General features: G+C 42.5%; 1 protein-coding gene across 2 annotated transcripts in view; it reads right to left on the bottom strand.

Moving 5' to 3' along the window:
• Positions 1-311: 311 nt before the first annotated feature.
• The window catches only part of LOC137381355 (cadherin-20-like), a 52936-nt gene continuing 30089 nt past the window's right edge, over positions 312-23158 (bottom strand). Inside the window, exons 4-9 of one of the 2 annotated variants that reach the window (XR_010977149.1) lie at positions 18437-18573; positions 16401-16522; positions 10737-10854; positions 5513-5764; positions 2081-3360; positions 312-1245 (exon numbers count right to left, since the gene is read on the bottom strand). Coding sequence is in view for 1 of the 2 variants with exons in the window: in XM_068053820.1 (XP_067909921.1) it covers positions 2864-3360; positions 5513-5764; positions 10737-10854; positions 16401-16522; positions 18437-18573 (1126 nt within the window). In the remaining variant the exon portion in view is untranslated. Of the gene's footprint in view, positions 3361-5512; positions 5765-10736; positions 10855-16400; positions 16523-18436; positions 18574-23158 lie in introns of both variants that reach the window. The other variant, XM_068053820.1, reaches the window with a different exon arrangement.

Below are 23158 nucleotides of genomic sequence, written 5' to 3'. Positions count from 1 at the left end.
CGGAGACAGGGCAGTTAAGAGATAGAAGGTCATGCAATCTCCAGGAGTACGTCTAACCAGAGTTGGCAACTCTAAGTGGAGTTGCTAAGGAGGGGGGGTGGGTGCGGTGGGGATCGTGGCGAGTGAAAGTGGGGGGCGTTAGTGGGGGGGTGATTGATTTAGACAGGGCACATGTTTTAACTGTTAGACGTTTAACGGAAGGAGATTGTTGGCTTTCACTGTGAGAAGCAGTGACAAAGTTGCTCACATTTTACTTTTATTAAAACAACTGCTAATGCACTGACAATCAGCACATCAATATTCATTTTTTTAAGAAATTAACAATTGTACAAAAAGTTTCCATGAACAAGAAAATACACTATTTGTTGTTTAAAGATACATGTGTTCTCCATTTCTTCTTTTGCATCAAAATTTTCAGGTACGATGGTCATCATACGGGTAAAACTTGGCTAGTGATAAAACTGGCCCTAGTACAGGAAGCACAAAGGCAGCGGTCTCTGAAGAATGTCCTTTTCTTAAATCCTGCGAGCTGTATATATCCAGACTAAATTCAGATTGGGCTGATCCATTTGTTTTCAAAATGCCCCCTGGACTAGTGAGTTCAATCAGTTAAATAGCCACTTACAATGCCAGTTGGTGCGTTAAAGCACACTCCACAGCACCAGGGAGAGTGGAATCTGTAATTCAAATCAATATTGCTTCTCTATATACAGTTATCGGGTTCCAATATAACTTTAGCTGCCTGTGCATTCAGAGAAAATGAGGTTTACATTTTCACTCTGATTTAAATGTCATTATTTTTGTGCCCTGTAAGTTTTTAAATACAATTTCATTTGTTACATCTTAAAACTCGCCTTTGTTTGATCTCTGCTGCTATTGACCATTTAATTCAGCTGAGATTGTTGGACAGTCTGAGTCTTGAGTTCACTGGCATCCAGTAAGCTCATGTTGAACAAACATCTGGTGCACGTCTCCAGGTTCTGCTGAGTTTCTCCACTTCCATGGCTCCTCTCCCACGGCTGTGACTGACTGACTGATTACTTTAGAATTAATATATAAAGCAATGTGGCTGAGAACAGTTTGAATACTGAAGGAAATCGGACATTAAAAAAGAAAAAAATCCAGTCTTGTTTCACTTCATCAATTATCTTCCTTCCTTTATAAGGTCGGAAGCAGGATGTTTGCTGATGACTACACAGTGTTCGGTACCATTCGTAACTCCTCGAATAATGAAGCAGTCTGTGTCTGCATGCAGCAAAACATGGACAACATTCAGGGTTGCACTAATAATTGGTAAGTAATATTTGTGCCATACATGTACCAGGCAATGATCATCGCCAACAAGAGAGAAGCTAACCATCTCCCCTTGACGTTCAACAGCATTACCATTGCTGATTCCCCCACTATCACCATTCTGGAGTTCACTATTGACCAGAAACTTAACTGGACCAGTCACACAAATGCAGGGACAGGTCAGAGGCTGGGAATTCTGCACGAGTAACTCACCTCCTGACTCCCTAAACCTGTTCACTATTTACAAGGCACAAGTCAGGAGTGTGATGCCCTCTTGCCTGGATGGGTGCAGCTGCAACAACACTCAAGAAGCTTGACACCATCCAGGACAAAGCAGCCTGCTTGACTGAGATCCAGTCCACCATTTTAAACATTCATTCCCTCCACCACTGGTGTACAGTGGCTACAGTATGTGTTATCTGCAAGATGCACTGCAGCAACTTGCCAAGGCTCCTTCAACAGCACCTTCCAAACCCGCAAGTTCTTCCATCTAGAAGGACAAGGGCAGCCATCACACATGGGAACACCATCACCTGCAAGTTCCCCTCCAAGCCACACACCATCCTGACTTGGAACTATATTGCCGTTCCTTCACTGTCACTGGGTCAAAATCCTGGAACTCCCTCCCTAACAGCACTGTGGGTGTACCTACCCCACAAGGACTGCAGCAGTTCAGGAAGGCAGCTCACCACCACCTTCTCAAAGGCAATTAGGAATGGACAATAAATGCTGGCTTTGCCAGCAATGCTCACATCCTGTGAATAAAAAAAAACTTGCAGGTTCAAACCTGGGCCCTCCAGATGGGGGTTGCAGCAGAAAGCTGTGAACCTTCGCTGTGTATTCAGACTAGAATTTACATAGGTAGAGCTTGCAATGGAAATGGGCTTTCAGCTGGCCAGACAGTCCTTTCAGCTTACATCTACATCACCAGTTTGTGTGATTCTTTCACGTAGAGGGATGATAGTTTTTTGGACAAGTTCTGATTAAACCAAGCAGAAAAGCAGGAGTCTTGTTCATAGCTCAATAGTCTGCTGAGCTACAACAGTGCAGATGTCTGAATTTCTAAATTAGAAATGAGCCTGCTTACAGTGTGACTGAAGCAGTGGCCTGATTAATAAGCAATGTACTTGCGCACATATTTACAATGAATTCTAAAAAGGAAAAAGCAAATCTCAAATGTAGGTCAATCCCATTCCAATTGGAGAATATATTCGTCTGTGAGGTGGGGATGGGAGATGTTTGTTGCTCAGCATTCGAGTAGTTTTCAGTGTTACATAGGCAAGATGTAACCACTTTTATTCTGAGAGACTGAGCCACTTTAATGTGTTTTATTTTCTGTTCTTCTTCCTTACAGGCGAATACTAACTTCAGCACATCAGGTTATTTTCCATATTTTCTGTCACATGACTGTACTGTCAAGGCTGTGGTTTCAAATACTTCTTACATGGTGCGTTTGAACCTGGTAGAAAATCCAAAGGAGCTTCAGCTTGACTATTTGCCTTTTAGATCGAAATGGAAGAGTTCCACATTTACACAGTTTGTCGCAGTTCAAGAAGCTTCCATTCGATGGCTACAATGAGTCTTCCGTACTCTCGGAGCCCCCATACATGTCTGCCAGTTTCTTGAACCGAGGCCCCCAGTCGGTGAGGTAATCGTAATTGAGGTCTGAGTCCGTTGTGGCTGACTCAAAGGAGCTGAGCGATTCAGCCACGGAGCCATTCCCTTCAAACGCATATGTCTGTAAGGAATCAAAAGGGGGAGCACAGGGGTCTGTGTTGGCATCATGCAACTTTGCCAGGATGTAACTGTTTACATGTTCGCCCCCTGCTCTGGACTGTGACACGTATCTGGAGAGACTTTCGATTTCTGGTAGCATATCCCTCCTGGATTTCGTCATCTGAACTTCTCTGGGATTCCACAAGGCAGCAATGTCAAATGCCTCCGTGTCCTCTTCTCCACCACCTTCATCATCGTATCGCACAATATTTTCGTGGACGTTTTCCTCATCGTTGATGATAAGAGACTGCCTCTTGTGTCTTCTCATTGTTAAAATAAACAATATCAATACTGAAAGGAAAGCATAACAAAATGGTGTAAGTTAATTGAGATTGGGCCAATATGCTTGTATTACCTAAAAAGAGACAGTGGTTTGCATCAAGACTTCCATTGGACCCAAAAAGGAGGCCATTCTAACTTTAGGTGAATGTGTAAAATGGGAGATATGGTATTAGATGCCACGCAGAAAGGACGCCTTGTAAAATGTGGCCTTGGGTTGGGGGTCCACAGAAGGCTCCAGCTGAGACTCTCCGTAGGCTTTATGGCCACCCCCAACCCCTCATCACGTGACCCTGCCTCACTTGCCTCACTTATCAGAGGTCCGGGACTGCAGCACTGAACTTGGGTCCAAGGCCTCGCAGTAGTGGCAATGGCCACCGCTCCCTGTGATTGGCCGGCAGCTCTTGAAGGCTGGATCCCCCTCTTTAACAGGATGGAAATGGCGGCGCCAGAAGTTCTGCCACCGGAATAACGGAAATTCGCGCCGGGTTGGTGGGGGGGTGGTGTGAGGGGGAGGTGCGAAAAGGCAGAGGTGGGGTTCTCCCCGCCTTTTCGGCCCAGCACAGGGAGCCCTACCTCCTCCACAAAAGGTACCATGATAGTGACAGGCTGATTGGACCAGACAGTCTTTTCTAGCCTGTCATTGTTTGTAAAAGAGAAACTATGGCCAGATACACAAGGCAGGATGGAGGTGTGATGAACATGTAAGATCACCACTGACAACATGCTTATACATCCCATCAATATTTACAGCACCAGTAACTTTGCCATTCCAAAAAAATGTGGATAAATGAAAATCCCCTTGAATAAGTTTTTAAATGTACCCGTAATCTGAAATAACCAATTTTTATTGGGCTGTTTTGGCACTGATTTCCTACTGCACAGAAAGTCGAAGCAGAACAAGCGCTTTTCCTTTGTTTAAGGTGTATCATCGGGAAGCTGATAAATAAAGTTGCCAATTTGAAAATAGCCAGAGGGTGCAGTCCCACTCTCAAAGTGTCTGCTGAACGGTTTCACAAAATAGAATCTTCATTATCTGTGATGATGGCATCTCCAGAACTGTGGGAAAACAATGCTGTTGCCTGAATTGGGCCTGACACAGAGGTCTGTCACTATCATTGATTTATTTAGACAGTGCACTGCTTTGTATACAGAAAGCTTTGGAGTTTTAAACTTATTTTGCATATCTTTACAACTGATTTTGGTGCAACACAAGTGGCAATCCATGATAAATCTGCAGCCTGTTTTCTCATTGGCCATAATGGCGGGGACTGCTCCCAAGCAGTGCATCTTGGGAAATTGTGGTCCGGTAGCCCCTGATTATCGGTTCATTGATTTTAATGAATGAAAATCAATGAGTTCATCATTTCCACAGATACGCTCCCTGCAAGTGTCACTACAGGCTGGAAACGATAGGTTACAGAATCACCATAATAGACCCAAGTGACAAAAGGGCTAATTTAATGAATGCATATTACTACCTGGGAATATAGCCTTCTGAGACCTGTATCAGGAAACCACAGGCTCACTCTCCATGATTTTCCATATAAAATAATTGCTGATGGATGGAAAATCATGGGGGCCACGTCTGCGATTTCCTAATATGCACTCCCGGCTGGTGAAACTCCCACCAGGAGCATAACCTCTTAAATTTGGCCTTTACTGTTCATCAGTAATCTCTGCAGAATTAACTTATCCATTTGTGAACATCATTCAACTTTCAGTCTGCCATCACAAGCAAACATTATCTGTTGAGCGATTATATGAAGAATCAAAGATAAGTTAACACCTCAAGAATAAGCAGCAGATTGAATTTTAGGTGGTTTGGCTTTAGACGGGTCCCTGTGTTGCAAGGTACAAATAAATAGGAACATAGGAACAGGAGGAGGCCATTCAGCCCCTCGAGCCTGTTCCACCATTTAATAAGATCCTGGCTGATCTGTGAACTAACTCAATATACTTACCTTAATACCTCTGGATGACAAAAATCCATCAATCTCAGGTTTAAAACTGACAATTGATCTGGCATCAATTTCCATTTGCGGAACAGAGTTCCAAAACTTCTACTCTGCGTGACAAAAGTGTTTGCTAACTTCACTCCTGAAAGGTCTGGCTCTGAGTTTCTGGGCCTATGTGAGGACTATGCACAAAGCCATTAGCTTACCCAGCAGTATGAAGATGCAGCCAAGAATTGCAATCAGTGCACCTCTGCTCAGGCTGACTGGAAGACTGTAGGCCTCAACATTACAGGACCTAACATTCCCATCAGTATCACAGCCGCATACTCTGATTGTCAGAGTGCTGGTGCTGCTTTGTATTGGAAGCCCACCATCTGTGATGAGAATGGGCAGGTAATAGGTGCCCTGCTCCTGGTGCTTGAACCCACCTCTTCTGGTGAGGATCCAGGCGGTATTGTCTGAAAGAATAAAACACAGGACACATTATGTAACAGGTTTAATAGATATACAAAATGCAAAGTTTACAATGTACATTTTTATTTATTCATGGGGTGTGGGTGTTGCTAGTAAGGCCAGTATTTATTGCCCATGCCCATACTACTGAGTGGCTTGCGAGACCATTTCAGAGGGCAGTTAAGAGTCAATCACATTGCTATGGGTCTGGAGTCACATGTAGGCCAGACCAAGTAAGGAAGGCAGATTGCCTTCCCTAAAGGACATTAGTGAACAAGATGGCCTTTTACAACAATCCAGTAGTTACATGGACACCATTACTGATACTAACTTTTTATTCCAGATTAATTAACTGAATTTAAGTTCCCCAGCTGCTGAGGAGGTGATTTGAACTCATGTTTCTGGAACATCAGTCCAGCCCACTGGATTATTGGTCTACTAACATAACTGTTATGCTACTGTACTGGTTGCAGCACAGAAGCAGGCCTTTCGGCCCCTCAGGTCAATGCCTGTGTTTATTCGCCACACGGGTCTCCTTCCACCCCTCTTCATCTAACCCCTTCAACATAGCCTTCTATTCCCTTCAGTTTACAATCGTTTAGTTTATTTTTGAAATGCATTCCAGTTTATTAGATGTAATTTTGTGTTCTTCAATATGGAGAGTATTAGCTCTTTCCTCAGTTTCAGTGCTAAGTATTCCCAAATCTGATATAGCAGTGAGGTAAGAAAGGAATTAAACTTTCTGTGTGCCTCAGTCCCAAACCAGAAGAAAACTCCCAATGCTACAGCAGTGTGACACGTCCTATTTTCAGCATCAGCCATCCTTGTTGGTCTCTCAGTGGAAATTACCAATTAGGTATCAAATTAGAGGCAATTTTATGCTGTGAACCCTCACACACACTAGTCACTGGGTATGCCTGTCCACATTGTGTTCATTGTTTACAGTCAATAATGAGAGGAAACACGAACCATTGCACTAGACACAAGAGGTGATGCTCGCATTCTCGCTGTTTAACGACCGTACATTCATTATTTCATATCATATATTAAATATGCTAAATTCACATGCTTGCACTTCCAAAATTACCAAACACAAATAATAATGACAGATTAGTGCTTTTTTAAAGAGCATTCAAGGCCTACTGATTCAAGTTTGCTGAAAGTGGGATATGTACAAAGAAGACATTATTCAGAATGATGCCTGTGAGTTAGTTTGACAAATTAACGGCGAGATGTAAAAGTTTAAACAGAACACTGTCAGAAGCAATGGGATAGTGCTATAGCATCCCTTATTAATTCAACTTAACATAGAAAGCCTGATCTTATCCCTAGACATTGGCAGATCCAACCTGATCGGCCTTCCAGTGGCAGCTAGGATCTAGTTCAGTTCCTTGTAGTAACTCAATCCAATTCGACATAGCAGATCACACAGAAAATAATGAACTCACAGCTTAAGGCTACTGCTGCTAATATGGAGACAGCAGACACATATAGTGAATGAAGTTGTATTAGTGTTGTAATGCAGGAAACACGGCAGCCAATTTGTGTGCAGCAAGCTCCCACTAACAGCAATGATATAATGACCAAACAATCTGTTTTTGTGATGTTGGTTGAGTGATCAATCTTGGCCAGGACACCGGGAACACTCCCCTGCTCTTCTTCGAAAAGGTGCTGTGGAATCTTTTATGTCCACCTGAGAGGGGAGATGGAGCTCAGTTTAAGAAAACAAGAACGTAAGAAATAGGAGCAGGAGTAGGCCATACGGCCCCTTAAGTCCGCTCTGCCATTCAATAAGATCATGGCTGATCTTCTACCTCAACTTCACTTTCCTGCCCTATCCCCATATCCCTTGATTCCTTTAGTGTCCAAAAAATATCCTAATATCTCATCAAAGGACAGCAGCTCTGACAGTGCAGCACTCCCTCGCTACTGTATTGGGGTATCAGGGTGAATTTTGTATTCAGGTCTCTGGAGTAGGGCTATACGCTGCAACCTTCTGACGTAGAGGTGACCCACTGAGCATGGCAGACACACATAATAAAATAACTTCTCTAATCAAATTGCCAAAGCTCACACATAATGAATGGCTGCATTTGGGAGGGTTGACAGTGAAAACATACTCCTTCAACAGAGGTGGGATAAACAAACATTGGAGGAACAAATGAGCAAAATTAGAATGTTTTCCAATCTAAATATATCACCAGAGTCTAGATAAATTAAGCAAAAATAATGGACCTGGTATCCTGAATTGACAGCCATTATTGGATGGTAAAATCCTGCATTGCTAATTTAACGAATAACAAATATTCCTCATGCTTCAATCAGTTTCTCCATTACAGTACAAAGCACCTTGAACAGTCATTACAACCAACCTCTGAATGCATTTTTAGCAGATTTTCAATGTGTATGTGAATTAAAGAAGCAAGTTAAATTTTTAAATAAATAAATACATGGCCGGCAAGTCTGCCACAAGTTTATTCATTTGAATGTGTGGGCATTTTATTCACATAATTTGTAACTTGATGTGCTACCAATTAAAATGTTATTCCCTATAACATCTCCTATATGTTATTCCCTATAAGGCCCTTCCTCTCCATATTTAGAATGAGTAATGTGTTAACCGTAAGCAGTTACATGATCAAATGAACTTTGAGCTTCAACGCCAATGGATAGAAAACCACAGACTAAGCACGTGTGCTTTTCAGATAAGTTGCCTGCTCAGTGTGCATGGTCCTGACAGTTGTGTTCAGGCCTCAGAAAATTCTGTAACACATCTCCTGCTCTTAACATAGAGAGAATAAAAAGAGGTGCATTCATACTGTGCTTTATCATGCCTCTGCATTTAGTGATGATTTTAAAGTGCTACGTAACACATATAGGGCTGATAAATCTATAAGCTTTAGTTTTCTTCAAAAAATGAAAATAAATACAACACTCATGTTCAATGGTATAAATCTGTGACTGACTCATCAGCTGCAAATTCATTTGTTTGAGTATTATTGATTAATTGCAATATATTTATTATTATTCATGCTATGACTGGTTGATTTGAGTGGGGGAACTGCCAATGAGATTCAAGATGAGGGGTGTGAATTTATTGCCAGGATTCAGGTCACTGTATGGCTGGAACCAAGAATTTGGGACATGATGGGGCAGCCACCAGAGTTCGAGTTGGGTTATGTCTCATGTTCTTATGTTTGGAGAGCCAATGGGGTTGGATTTGTGTTTGAACGATTAGAACTAGTTTACAGAAAAACGTAAGGGAGTTGTGACAGATGATCATGGATTTTAATCAAGCTATCCAACAGCAGCAATACCAGAAACTGTAGTAATAATTGGCTGGCATTCTCTGCTTTTGCAGAATCCCAGTCCACCATAGTCATGACAGGAGTTCTGAGTACATCCCTGATCCCAGCCACTTCTCTGGATTCAAGCTATTTTGCATCATTTTTCTTTGAGCTCTCTTTGAGACTCCACCTGGGAGCAGACAGAGGAGGGACGAAACCTTGAGTTGATGCAGTGCTGACTTTTGCCAAGCAACACTGACAGTGGCCAGGCTCCCAAAATTGTCACTGAAAAAACACTGACAGTTGTTCTGCATGAAACTGGTGCATGAAACTCCACTCCAAACTTGTTGGGTTTAAATAAAACTAATACCGAGCCTAATAGAGCATTTTCTTCTAAAGGGTCAGTTATCACTGTTTAAGTTGGTTTAAAACGTTGAAATTTGGGTAAAGACCTAACTTCATGAGAAGTTAAATTTTGCACATCTGAAGCTGAACTCACTTTCTTCAGATCTTGCCATGTTTCTCTCTTTGACAACACAGTGATTATCATCGAATTGGCAATACAAATGTTTGTGCATTTTTCTGGGTAGATTATTGAAATGATCTAATCTAGGGGATCAAGGGTGTGCACATTAACACAAAGTAAAAGCATGCAAGCCTAAAACAAACATATTACAAAGAAGAATCCTAATGCTGCATTTTATGGATCCCTTGAGAAGATCTCGGGCACTCTTTCGAACAAGAGCAGGGGAGATCGCCCTGGTGTCCTGGCTAATATTTATCCCTCAGTCAACATCACTAAAACAAATGACCTGGTCATTATTACATTGCTGTTTGTGGGAGCTTGCTTTGTGCAAATTGGCTGCTGTGTTTCCTATATTATAACAGTGACTGCATTTTAAAAGTACTTCATTGACTGTAAAGCGCTTTACAATGCCCTGAGATTGAGAAGGTGCTATAGAAATGCAAGTCTTTCTGTTTAATTCTAAGAACTCGTTTTAAAGCTGTTTATTCACTGCTTTATGAATATCCCAGTGTTTTATTTCACAATTGAAACACGCTTGACCATTTTTAAAGGACAAGATGTTTGGTCCCTTATGGCGAATTCAAGATGTTGTGACATTGATTCTAAGTACGCTGTGCAGTTCTGTGGCTAGCAAACAATGCACATTGTGAAATGTGAAACAACGTGCAACGCAACAAGCATGCTGACGAAAGTGATTAAATACCACTGTAGTATAACAAAGAATGTGTGCCTGCGACTGAGATAAAGAATTTGTGCTGGGTACTGCTTTGTTTTCCTTTGGGGGAAATTCTAATACTCCCAGCGTTCACTTTGTTCAAAGCATGTTACTCTTTTGAAGCTGTTAATGTTTCACTGCAGTTCCAGAACAATAAACTGCTTCGAATCTCCATCACTGAAATATTCAGATATCATGAGCCAAATGTTGTGTAAAAATAAACACATAACCTTAATTCCCCACAGAATAAAAGCATTCTTCCCAACTTCCCACTAAGAACAAATACAGATACAAAACAGAATGCTGAAGCAAACACAAAAACAAAACTCATAAAGGAACTTTACAGGTTTTATTTTGTTTTGCTCTCTTGTGTATCTCTCAATGAATAGTTAGTCCCAAGGAAAGCTACAACATGGTCATAATGAGCTGCGGAGGTAAGCTTGGTTTACCTTGATTATCACGCACAGTGAAGTTTGGGTTGTTTGCTGCTTCTGGAGCCAAGCTGTAGTCAAAGTGATGACCTCCCTGAGGGTTATCCATGTCCACTGCACTGACCATCTGAATCAGCTGTTGAAAAGGAGCAAATTGAAACTATTCATAAAAGCCATTCTGGTGCCAACCTGCTGCTACTGCAGCTGATTCTGTGCAATTTTTTTATTCACAATAGGATGATGCAAATTCACTCCAAATGATTACATAGCTCAGCCATGACTGCCTCAGAACCTATACATGCCGCGCAGTTATCTGGTATTGTCACTGACAAGAGGTTGGTTTAGTGTGATATTGCTGCAGATCAGAATTTCATATCATTCTTCTCAAAGCTAAAACGATATATTTTTTATTCATTTATGGGATGTGGGCATCGCTGGCAAGGCCAGCATTTATTGCCCATCCCTAGTTGCCCTTGACAAGGTGGTGGTGAGGGTGAACCACCTTCTTGAACCACTGCAGAGCATGTGGTGTAGATACAACCACAGTGCTGTTAGGGAGGGAGCTCCAGGATTTTGACCCAGCGACAAAGAAGTGATATATCTCCAAGACAGGATGGTGAGTGGCTAGGAGGGTAAATGCAGGTGGTGGGGTTTCCATGCATCTGCTGCCCTTGTTCTTCTAGGTGGTAGAGGCCGAGGATTTGGAACGTGCTGTCAAAGGAGCCTTGGTGAATTACTGCAGTGCATCTTGTAGATGGTACACACTGCTGCCACTGTGCGCCAGTAGTGGAGGGAGTGAAAGTTTAAGGTGGTGGATGGGGTGCCAATTAAGTAGGTTGCTTTGTTCTGGATGGTGATGAGTTTCTTGAGTGTTGTTGGAGCTGCACCCATCCAGGCAAGTGGAGAGTATTCCATCACACTCCTGACTTGTGCCTGTAGATGGTGGACAGGCAGTAGGAATCAGGAGATAAATTATTTGCTGCAGAATTCCCAGTCTCTGACCTGCTCCTGTAGCCATAGTATTCACATGGCTATTCCAGTTCAATTTCTGGTCAATGGTAATCCCCCAGTATGTTGATGGTGGGGGATTCAGCGATGGTAATGCTGTTGAAAGTCAAGGGGAGATGGTTAGCTTCCCTCTTGCTAGAGATAATCATTGCCTAGCAATTGTGTCATTCAAAATTGCTATCTAACTACTAGTTGGTTGCACTGCCGTTGGACATGTGACATTGCTCTGTACCATGCAGAAGTTGTAATCTCTATTTAAGCAGTAGCATTGAAGTAACACTGCTCATTTGGTTCCAAGTACTGACGTCTGATTAACTTACTACACATTGTGTTTCTCTTACAGAGAGTGGCCATTCTGCACATGTGACGATGATGCAACTAGCATCAAGCCTATGAATGACACCAAACTGAACTTTAAATTAAAAAATGGGAGAAAGGGAGGTGGATTCCTGAAAGCAGAATCTACACTTTTTTCAACTTTTGTCACCGCTTCAGTTTTAAGTAATTCCAGGTCAGATACACACTTCTGTATTGTTCCCAACAATGTTTATTAATTCCAAACACAGAAATCTCTATTTCCCACTCCTTATGGCTTCTCTGAGCGCTGACTTATGGGCAGAGCTAACACAAACCAGGCTGGAAATGGGCAAAATCCATTTCACACAAAAACAAAGTACTGAGGATGCTGCAAATCTAAATTAAAAACAGAAAATGCTGGAAGCACTCAGCAGGTCAGGCAGCATCTGTGGAGAGAAAAACAGAGCTGGGTGAGATTTGAACCCAGTCCAAACCCATCCACTTCCACGGAGTTAAAATCAAACTCAATGTTGCTGACCTTTCGACTTGAAGCATTGGGGAGGATTTTCACCTTGAGGAGCTTCAGGACCTTGGGTTCAAGTGGGAATCAGAAGCTGGCACCGTGTGGAGAACAGTCACTCAGCTGTGATTTTCCCTGTATTGGCCAATAGTGGCCAGAGGGCAAGTTTGCTGTCCAATTAAAGGTGGCGGGCGGGCTCTTGAAGCTGGAGGGCCAATAGGAGGCCGTCCAGCACTGAAAAAACAGCAGGCTACCTTTTCAGGTAGGAGAGAGAGAGGGCGTCCCAAGACGGAGGTGCCTTCTCTCCAACTTTTTAAACTTTAAAATAAAAAATAGACGTGGCAACCGGGCCACCACTGTGGAAGGGGAGCCCTTCAAGAGGGCGGCCTGTAGCTGCAGCTGAAGCTAAGCAGGCTGGGTGGGACTCTAAGTCTGTCTGGAGGGCTGCAGCCCCCCTCCCCCACCACCATACCCACCCCCCCCTCGCTGCCCCCACCGCCCCCCACCCCCCACCCCAGGTTTGCCACTAGGAGGCCACTTCCAGGCAACTACACTGTTCCTTGATGCCTGCGGGGACCTGGAAGCTGACTGGAATTTTCCAGTCGGCCTCTTGACAATTGGCCTTAATAGGCCTTTAAGTGGCTCAATTAGCTACTTGCTTCTTGTGGGCAGGTAGCCCTGCCCCCTACCCCCACTGCCCCAATTCCGGCTCCGGTAAAATGGCCAGGGGGTGGGATGCAGCTGGGGAACTGGCATGCTGGCCAGAGGCACGAAATTCTGCGCCTGCCTCCCCATTGGGGCCTAAAAATTCACCCCATTAACTCTGATTCTCCTTCTACAGATACTGTCTGACCTGTTGCACAGTTCCAGAATTTTCTGATTTTACAACTCATTTCATATTGGACTATTTCCACTGGCAGAACAGGGAGGTTTTGGCATGTTCAAACCCATTACTACAACAACAACCTGTATTTACATAACGTCTTCATCGTAATAAAACATCCCAAGACATTCACAGGGCATTATAAAACAAAATGTGACACCGAGTCACATGGGAGATATAAGGGCAGATAATCATTAGCTTGGTCAAAGAGGTAGGTTTTAAGGAGCATCTTAAAGGAGGAGAGAGAAGTGGAGAGGCAGAGAGGTTTGGAGAGGGAATTCCAGAGCTTAGGGCTCAGGCACTAAAAACACAGCCATCAATTGTGGAGCGATTAAAATCAGGAAAGCTTAGGAGGCCAGAATTAGATGAATACAGATATCTCAGTGGGTTGTAGGAGATTACAGAGATAGGGAAGGGTGAGGCCATGGAGAGATTTGAAAACAAGGATGGGAATTTTAAAATCAAAGTGGCGCTTAATAGGGAGTCAATGTAGGTCAGAGAGCAGAGGGGCGACGGGAGAATGAGATTTGGTGTGAGTTACACACGGTCAGCAGTGTTTTGACCTCTGCAGTGAATCGCTGTTTTTAGCACCTGGGCTCTGAATTCCTACTGTTCTCCATTTATGGAGAAGGAAGTGAGGAGGGCAGATGTTTTCAGATTGCAGAAGTAGTAAAAAATATTTCTTTTGCTCATTCCCTCTTCTCCTGACCACAGTTCCACTAGCAACCCAGTTCAACATCTTACTCGAACGATCATTCTGTGGACTGCATTCACTCTTACTGATACAATGGCACAAGTGCCTACTGCCTTCGCCTGCCTTCCCTCAATAGTGACCATTCTTTGCACCTGAGCATGGAAAGAGGCCACTGAACCAACCCATAGAGGGATTCAGAAGCAAACCTGACCTTATCCAGATCCAATGTCCTCACGTATGTTGTGTGATTGGCTTTAAGCGTGATGTCCCTTTATGATCTTAGTATGCTAATGAGTTAAGTACCAGGATGTACTCATGTGACTCAAAGTCAGAGTCACTCTGCAACTGTAAGACTTAGAGGAAGATTCAGTAAACAGTTTGCTCTGTACTGTATCTAATAGTTTAGCTGTAATAAACCTGTTTGAGATCTTCAATGAACTGGACTCCACAAATCTCATTTATGTTGCATCAGACAACATAAAGAACTCACTGCACATGTACTTCCCAGCAGGGATCATTGCATGACGATTGGCTGTTGACTGATCTTCCTTCTTTTCTAACTTTGGGCCATTGAAACCAGTTGTCAGACCCAACTGTTGTGCTGTTTAAGATCAACTACCTTACAACAGGCCTGGAACTACATAGAATTACAAAGAATTTACAGAAACAGGCCATTCAGTCCAACTGCCCCATGCTGGTGTTTATGCTCCATGCGAGCCTCCTCCCACCTCACTTCATCTTACCTATTAACGTATCCTTCTATTCCTTTCTCCCTCATGGCTTTACCTTGCCACTCCTTGCATGCATCTCCACTATTCACCTCAATTACACATGTAATAAAAAATCCATATTGTAACCAGTCTCCACACAAAGAAATTTCTCCTCAATTCCTTATTGGATTTATTAGTGACTGTCTTATATTGATAGCCTCTAGTTTTGGACTTCCCCACAAATAGAAACATCTTCTGTATGTCTACCCGATGAAACTCCTTTATAATTTTTAAAACCTCCATTAGCCCAGCTTTCATTTTTCTAGAGAAAAGAACCTTGAACTTGTAATCTTCTGAGAAGTAAAGCTGAGTACCATGCCCTGTTATGCATTTACTTCTTAATTACGTTTTAGAATACTGAGCCTCAATGTCCTTCAAAAATCAGGATATAAAAAAAATTAAATGAATTGTGTTTCTCTGAAAGGATGACATTTCTCTATTAATCAAAAATGACAAAATACCTTTTTTGCATGATTGACGACCTGCTAAGTTACAAACTTGAAAGGTGCTCATTCTTGTAATTTTACTGGCCAAATAAAGAAAGCATTGTGTTCCTTGTTGAAAGAGAAATTTCAACCCCCTTGGACTTCTGCTTCAAAGGCAGAGCCACATTTAGCGGCTTTCAACCAAAAGTGGAGGATGCCGAGGGGCCAGGGTTTGGTTCTGAAATGTATGTCAGTGCTCAGCTTCCAAAACAGGCTTAGAAATCACAATTCTAAACTAGGAGGCTGGGACATCTGGAGTTACTGATCCTACCGAAAGGAAAAAAACTGGAGGTGGATTAACTTCATGCCACAGTGTTGGACAAACACTTTATTGTTCAGAGGAGCCAGCACAGGCTGTGCAATAGCTTTATCCATGATGCAAAACCATGTTTTATTGCGATTCTGTATCATCGTAGACAATTTTATTTGAAAGTTTGCCATTTTGAATAAATATATGATGCCCCGTTAACTTTAGAGAACAAAAATGGGAAGAAGGATCAGGGGTTTCATAGAATCATAGATTGATACAGCACAGAAAGAGGCCTTTCGGCTCACCCTGCCTGTGCTGGCTCTTGCTCTTTCCCCATAGCCCTGTAAAATATTTTCACATTCAGAAGAAAAACTCAAGAATATGCATCCCTTACTTGCTTAACCGAGAGTATGAGATCTAAAGGATTTTCTGACTGCAGTCCCAGCAGGCAAAATGTATGCACATTGGGAAATCACAAGTACACAGCCAGTAATTCTCTGTTCATTGAGAGAATGGCTGTGTGTGAAATTTCCAGATATGGATTCCTGGGAGAAGGGGCTTTTTGCACCGGGAGTGAAAAGTTGGAAAATTTATCCAACATATAAAAAACTGTAGACTGTTTCCTTTAGTCATAATCTCCGAGTTAAACAAAATATTAGGCTGTCTTGTGAATCTCTTGAAAATGCTGTAGTCAGGTTAATACACGTGGCTGAAGTTCAAAAATTCGAAATGCCTATCAGCTTGGTGAAATGATACCAGCAGACCCTTCACTTACCTCTCCAGGTTTAGCGTTTTCACAGATGTAGGCTTCGTGGTCTTTTACAAACTCTGGCGCATTGTCATTGATATCGAGGACTTTAATTGTGACTGAAACGCTCCCAATTTTTGTGGGGTTCTCTGAAATGAAACAAACGCCATCTAAACAGCTGATTTGACCAGTCTTTGACATCCATCCTTATGCAAAGTACTGAGGTGCATTGCAGTCAAATCCAAAGCTGGTATTATTCAATGCCATGTTTTGTTTTATTTTACTCTGCAGTCTCATTCCGGAGTTAAACCAGTTCAAACTTTGCCAAAAGTTTATTCTGGTATTAAAAAAAAGAACATGCATTTATATAGCACCTGTAGCAATCTCACAAATGCCACAAAACACTTTGCAACCAATTAAGTACTTTTGAAGTCTAGTCACTCTTGTAATGCAGGGAAATGCTGCAGCCAATTTGTGCACAGCAAGATTCAACAAACAGCAATGTGGTGATGACGAGATAAACTGTTTTTGGTGATGTCTATTGAGGAAGAAGTATTAGGCAGAGGACCAGGGATACCTTCCCTGCTCTTCTTTGGAATAGCACCAGGGCAATGCTTACGTCCGCCTGCAATGGCAGATGGCACCTCAGTTTGATGTTGCATCCGAAAGAGGGCACTTCAGTACTGCACTGGGAGTGCCAGTCTAGAGTTAGAAAAACTAGAAGCCATCAATAAAAGATAGTCACCAAGAAGTCAAAGAGGGAATTCAGAAAAAAAATTCTTTACTCAGAGAGTGGTGAGAATGTGGAACTTGCTACCACAGGGAGTAGCTGAAACAAATAGTATTGATGCATTTAATGGGAGGCTTGATAAACATATGAGAAAGAAAAGAATAGAGGGTTATAGCTATTTGAGTTAGATGAAGAGAGACAGGAAGAGGCTCAAGGGCATAAACACTAGTATGGACTGCATGGCCTGTTTCTATGTTGTATAACCTATGCAAGATTTCTATGCTCAATTCTCTGGAGTGGGACCTGACTCACAACCTAATGACTCAAAGGCAAGCGGTGCTACCAACTGAGCCAAGGCTGCATTTAGTCCACAGCAAATAGAATAACTTGTCCTAAGAATCAATGCAACTTTTACATCAGCGTGATGGTGTTACAGATTTGGCCCTGATGCAGTATAGCATGTATTGGAAACCCACAGATGGGCTCATCGTGACTTTCTGCCAACTGTTCCGCCCACCATCAGCGCATATCAGAAAATTGTGGGTGTGCGATTTCCCAGTGGCGGCAGGGGGGATTTCTTGGACATACTCCAAAAACTAGGTCAGTAAGCCACTTCACACGCCCTTTATGACACTATTCGTCCTGATCATTTCATAGCCGAACAGCTACACGTCATGTAACAGGGAGCGATAACATTGCTGACTCTCATGTAGAATAGGGCCTTTAACTTAGGCAAGTACACAAGGGCAGATTTTACAAATAATTACTCCCTGTACAGAGTTTTACATTTCATAGTGTATCGTTTGGGGTGTGTTAATCTCCACGCCTATATTCCTGATATGAATTCCCTGTTGCTCAAAACTCTGTGCTAGAAATACTATTTTGTAAAATTTACCCCATTGTTTCTAAAATATAGAAGGTTTTCTACTGTGAGGAAATTAATATCTTTAAAATACTATGCAAGATAAATTAATATTCTTATTCAAAGGCCTCTTTACTGTTCCTCTGAGGGGCACATGACCCTGAAAGTGTATTGACTTTTACTTCCAGTGCAGCCTCTCATTTCAAAACTGTTAATCAAAAAGCACTCCATTCATTACAAAACTTTATTAATGTGGGAAATGGCTGCATAGGAGATAAAATCTAAAGTGTCGCCAACTTGAAAGGTTGCTTGACGCACAGTTTTTGACCGCATTTGCTGTGCCACTTGCTCCTGTTAGTTCGTCTTGCATTTGGCTGCAATATTGAATCAAACTGAATTAAAGCAAACAAAGCATAAACACAAAAAAAGTATAATTTTTAATCAAATACTGAACAATCTTCAGGTACGTACTCATTTCCATTGCCAAGATTGTGATATTGTGGCAAGAGAGTTGTTCTCGGTCCAATGATTTTGCAGTCATTAAAGCTCCAGTCGCTATGTCAATGTAGAAGAATCTTGTAGGATCGGTGAATCGATCAATTGAATATCTTTGAAATGAGCAGAAAAATGGGCGGAAAATACACCCTTAATAATTCTCGTAATTTTCTTGCATCTGCACAAAGCAATCAGAAGTCATTTTAGGACCAACCCAAGTTTCTCAGATAATTGCTTCCTCTTTTCAAACTTCACTGATCAAATATTATTAGATGAGATTTTAACTAGAGTGGATTTGTCATATGAGGCATGGAAATAACATAACTCATGTCCACACAGGTTTTGTTTGTGTGCTGACAAGATTCAATAAACTGGGAATTGCACTCATGATTCTAATCTCATGAGGTGATATCTAACTCCTCGTAATCTCAATTTTAAAATTCTCAAGTTTGTTTCCAAATCCCTCCATGACCTCACCATGCTCAAACTATGGAACTGCTACAGCCCTTCAAAATGGCCGCGCTCCTCCAATGCTGGTCTCTTGTGCATCCCCAATATTAATTGCTCCACCACAGGAGCCCATGCCTTCAGCTGCCTAAGCCCTAAGCTCTGGAATTCCCTCCCTAAACCTCTCCACCTCTGTAGCTCTCTTTTCTCCTTTAAGTCACTCCCTAAACCCTCTTTCTTGTCATATATATTTCCTTATGTGGCTTGGTGCCAATTCTTTTTTGATATTGCTCCTGTGAAGCTCCTTGTTGTTGTTGTAAGGCACAATGACAAGACATTTTGGAATTATCAACATGAGAACTGCAAAGAGTATAATGTGCATAGAGCATTAAATGTTGACTTGGTTCGTGAACCATTCAAGAAAGAAATGAATGGCTTCTACAGAAAGTGGAGTGAGTGATAAACTCTTGACTATAGGATAGGAAGATTAATCTTCTCTCCTAAGCTAAAGAAAATCATCATGCTGATGGTTGGTGGTACAAGTAAGTTATTATTCTCTTCACATAGGTGGAAGAATACTTGGAATTACTCATCATTTTCTGGGGTCAACAACATATTTGAGACAATTAGAAATCTGTCATCATGCTTAAGCTAAACTATTGAGAAATATTTCAGAGTAGCATTAGTGGGGTCGATTTTAACCCCCAGTGGATCTTGAGTGGGTAGGGTGTGGGCTCGGCTACAGCAAAACACACTCGCTGGTCTACGTATGAGGTTTGGAATATTTTAACTTCTGGGCGTCATCTACACCTCCCCTGTTCAGCTGCCTGTCTGAAATGGGGGTAAAGCAGTGAACCAGTTAGAGGGACAGAGAGCTCAGGTGCCTGGTGGCTGTCACCAGAGAAAAGCTTATTGGCAGATAGGTAAGTGGCAGGTAGGTGCTTCAGGACGGTACGACGGGCAGGAAAGGGGGTGGGGGAGGGGGTTGCGGAAGTGAGAGGCCTCACCTTTCCTTCCAAGACTTGAAGGAGAAACTTGTGTTCCCCCTGGACAGACTGATACAGCATGGAAAGGCCATTCGACCTATCATGCTTGTGCTAGCTCTTTGAAAGAGTTGTCCAATTAAACCCACTCCCCTAAAATAAAAGCAAAATACTGCAGATGCTGGAAATCTGAAATAAAAACAAGAAAGGCTGGAAATACTCAGCAGGTCTGGCAGCATCTGTGGAGAGAGAAGCAGAGTTAACGTTTCAGGTCTGATGAAGGGTCACTGACCTGAAACGTTAACTCTGCTTCTCTCTCCACGGATAATGCCAGATCTGCTGAGCATTTCCAACCTTTCTTTTTTTTAGTCCCACTCCCCTGCTCCTTGCCCATCGCCCTGCAATTTTTTTCAGGTATCTAACCATTCCCTTTTGAAAGTTATCACTGAATCCACTTCCACCACCCTTTCAGACAGTGCATTCCAGATCACAACTCACTGTGTAAATTTCTTTTTCCTCATGTCGCCTCCAGTTCTTTTGTCAATCACCTTAAAGGAATGTTTTTCTTTTACACTGCTGGGTTTCTTCTGCCTATAGATCTGCTTCTGCCTGGAGAGAAAGATGCAGAGGCAGCCCTGCTCTGGCCCAGGTTAAAATGCAATTGGGGTCCTTTTTGACGTGATAAGATCTGTGTTTTCATTAACTGATGAAGTGTGTGCCCACTTTAGGCATACACCTCCTCCACCTGCGGGTTAACATAGGCAACACCAGGATGGGGTCCCGTTAGGAGTGGGCACGGGACTCCCATCATTTTTAACTGGTTACCCACCTGGTTTCTGCCAGGTGGGTGGATTAAAATCAATCCCAGTGTTTGTCTGATAAAGAGTGCATGCCTTCTCTAATAAGAACACTTAACTATCTTCAGAGAACTTAGGCATAGGTTGGTAAGACTGAAGACTTGGGACTTCCAGGTGTGAGTAGGTACTGACGGGGATTACTTGGCTATAAGCACATAGCTTCCATCAGCACAGAGACCTCAGTAACAGAAGGAGCCTGAATTTAGAAACAAACTGGAAAACAGACGTGGAATCTTACAGACCCAGAATATCTTGGAGTTTAAAATCAGTTTATTATTTTGTTTTCCCCAATGAAAGCTAACCAGTATCCGATAACTTCCACCATCTATATTAAACCACCAAATTCACCCAGTCATTATCGGTTAATGAATAATAGGTGATAGATGCTTGGCTATGCCAATTTACAGAGCTTACACAAAACATAGTGGAATAAATATTTCAAAGCCCTTTGCATGAAGACAGCATATTGTCCACTGATGTAATATGGAGACTTTGCAATATTTATCCTAATACACTAAAGTCTGGATGACCAATGGAAGGATTTTTTTTTCTTCTTTATTCGTTCATGGGATCTGGACATTGCTGGCAAGACAAGCATTTATTGCCCATCCCTAAGTGAGAAGGTGGTGGTGAGCCATGGGTGTGGAAGTATGCACCAGTACAGTCCCTAACATTTGCTGCTGGGAGATCCTAAAATATTTACACAATTAATGGTTTAATAAAATCATTGAACAACACAGAACGAGGCCATTCTGCCCATCGAGTCTGCACTGGTTCTTTCAGACAGCAATCCAGTTAGTCCCAGTCCCTGGCTCTTTCCCCATCACTGCAACTTTTTTACCTTCAAGTATTTACCCAATTCTCTTTTGGAGGTTATTATTGAATCTGTATCCACCATCCTATCATTCCAAATCCTAAACACTCGTTGTGTAAAAAAACTTTCTTCATGTTGTCTCTGGTTCTTTTGCCAATCACCTTAAATCGGTGTCTTCTCATCGGTCCTTCAGCCATTCTCTAGCAGAATCATGGGGCCAATTTTCCTGCCACCTGGGTTCTGTATGGTGTGCCTGAAGGGCCCTTAAATGTTATAAAATGAGGGAGCAGGATGGGGGATGGGGGGTTGTGGAGGGTCAAGGCACAAGGACAACTACTGGCTGCTTGGGACACCCCTGTAACTTGGTGCCCTAGGCAGCAATCACAGGAAATTGAGGCAAGAAGTCTGGGAATACCCACCCCCCCAACCCCCAATCCCCCTGCCCTAACCCCACTCTTGCTATCAATGAAACACTGCAGCTGGATATATTACTTTAACCCTCAGGCATTGTCCCCAGAAATCCCATGGCAATGCCAAAGTGGGTGTAGACTCATTGTAATGGATCTTGACATGGTACAGACCTTTACCCCATAGGCAGATGTCATTAACAAAAAAGAAATTGGCTCCACTGTTCGTCACTAGACAGGACAGGCCATTTGACCCAATGAGTGTTCATTTCCACTGGTCCCAGCTAGTCTAATACCATGCTCCTGCTTCCTCTCGGTATCCTCTAATATTCCTCTTTTTCAAACAGCTGTTGAGTTCCCTTTTTTACATAATTTATAGATGCTGCATCAAGTGTGGCTTTTGGCAGAGTTTTCAAAATTCCAACCACTGTCTGTGTTGAAAAGAAATTGCTGTTTGAAGCTCTGCTTTGATTCTAATGCATTGCTCACAGTAGAACCTCAATCACTCAGCAAGACTGTGCATTTAGTTTGTGCAAAGCAACACAAACAAACGACATTGGAAAAAATGGAATGAGAAAGTGCTATTCAGCCCATTATATTCTGGATATTATAACACTGTAATTACATCCCAGTTTGGTTTGCCCTAACTGCCTGATCTTACAACATGAAGAAAATAAAATCATTTTATCTCTAGAGTAGTTATATTGCAAACCATTCAAAAGGACAGGATTTGTACAGCTTGGCGCTGTTGTCTAGAAATTTGACCGCGCAGCGTCTGTTTAACAGGCACTGTACCGTCTCCTAAGTTTCCAATGAGGTCGGCAGGAAGCACGCACTCATTGTGAGCTGGAAGTGTGTCACCTGCCATCTTGGTCAAGACCAAAAAAAAAAATCAGGGTGCAAGTGCCCATACCTAGATCAAGCATTTGGTTCTTTTCTAAATGCAAACAAGGGCCTACTGCCTATTTAAGGCCCCCACTGCAAGATTGGTTAGCTTGAAGCACCCAGGAAAACCAAGCCTGTATGTGGCCTAACCAGTGTACCGTAAATGGCCTCTTATCTCTGCGCCTTTGATTCCCATCGCTCTGTTACCTCAACGCGCCCCCGACCCACCAACTCATCCGATCCCACTGTTCCTTCCTCACCTGTTCATGCCCCCACTTGGTCACCCCCTGCCCTCCTCGGTTGAG

The sequence above is a fragment of the Heterodontus francisci genome, chromosome 2, assembly GCF_036365525.1.
Source record: "Heterodontus francisci isolate sHetFra1 chromosome 2, sHetFra1.hap1, whole genome shotgun sequence".
In the NCBI taxonomy this organism is placed as follows: domain Eukaryota; kingdom Metazoa; phylum Chordata; class Chondrichthyes; order Heterodontiformes; family Heterodontidae; genus Heterodontus; species Heterodontus francisci.
Note: the sequence above shows the minus strand (reverse complement) of the source record. Positions and strands in the feature narration are given on the sequence as shown.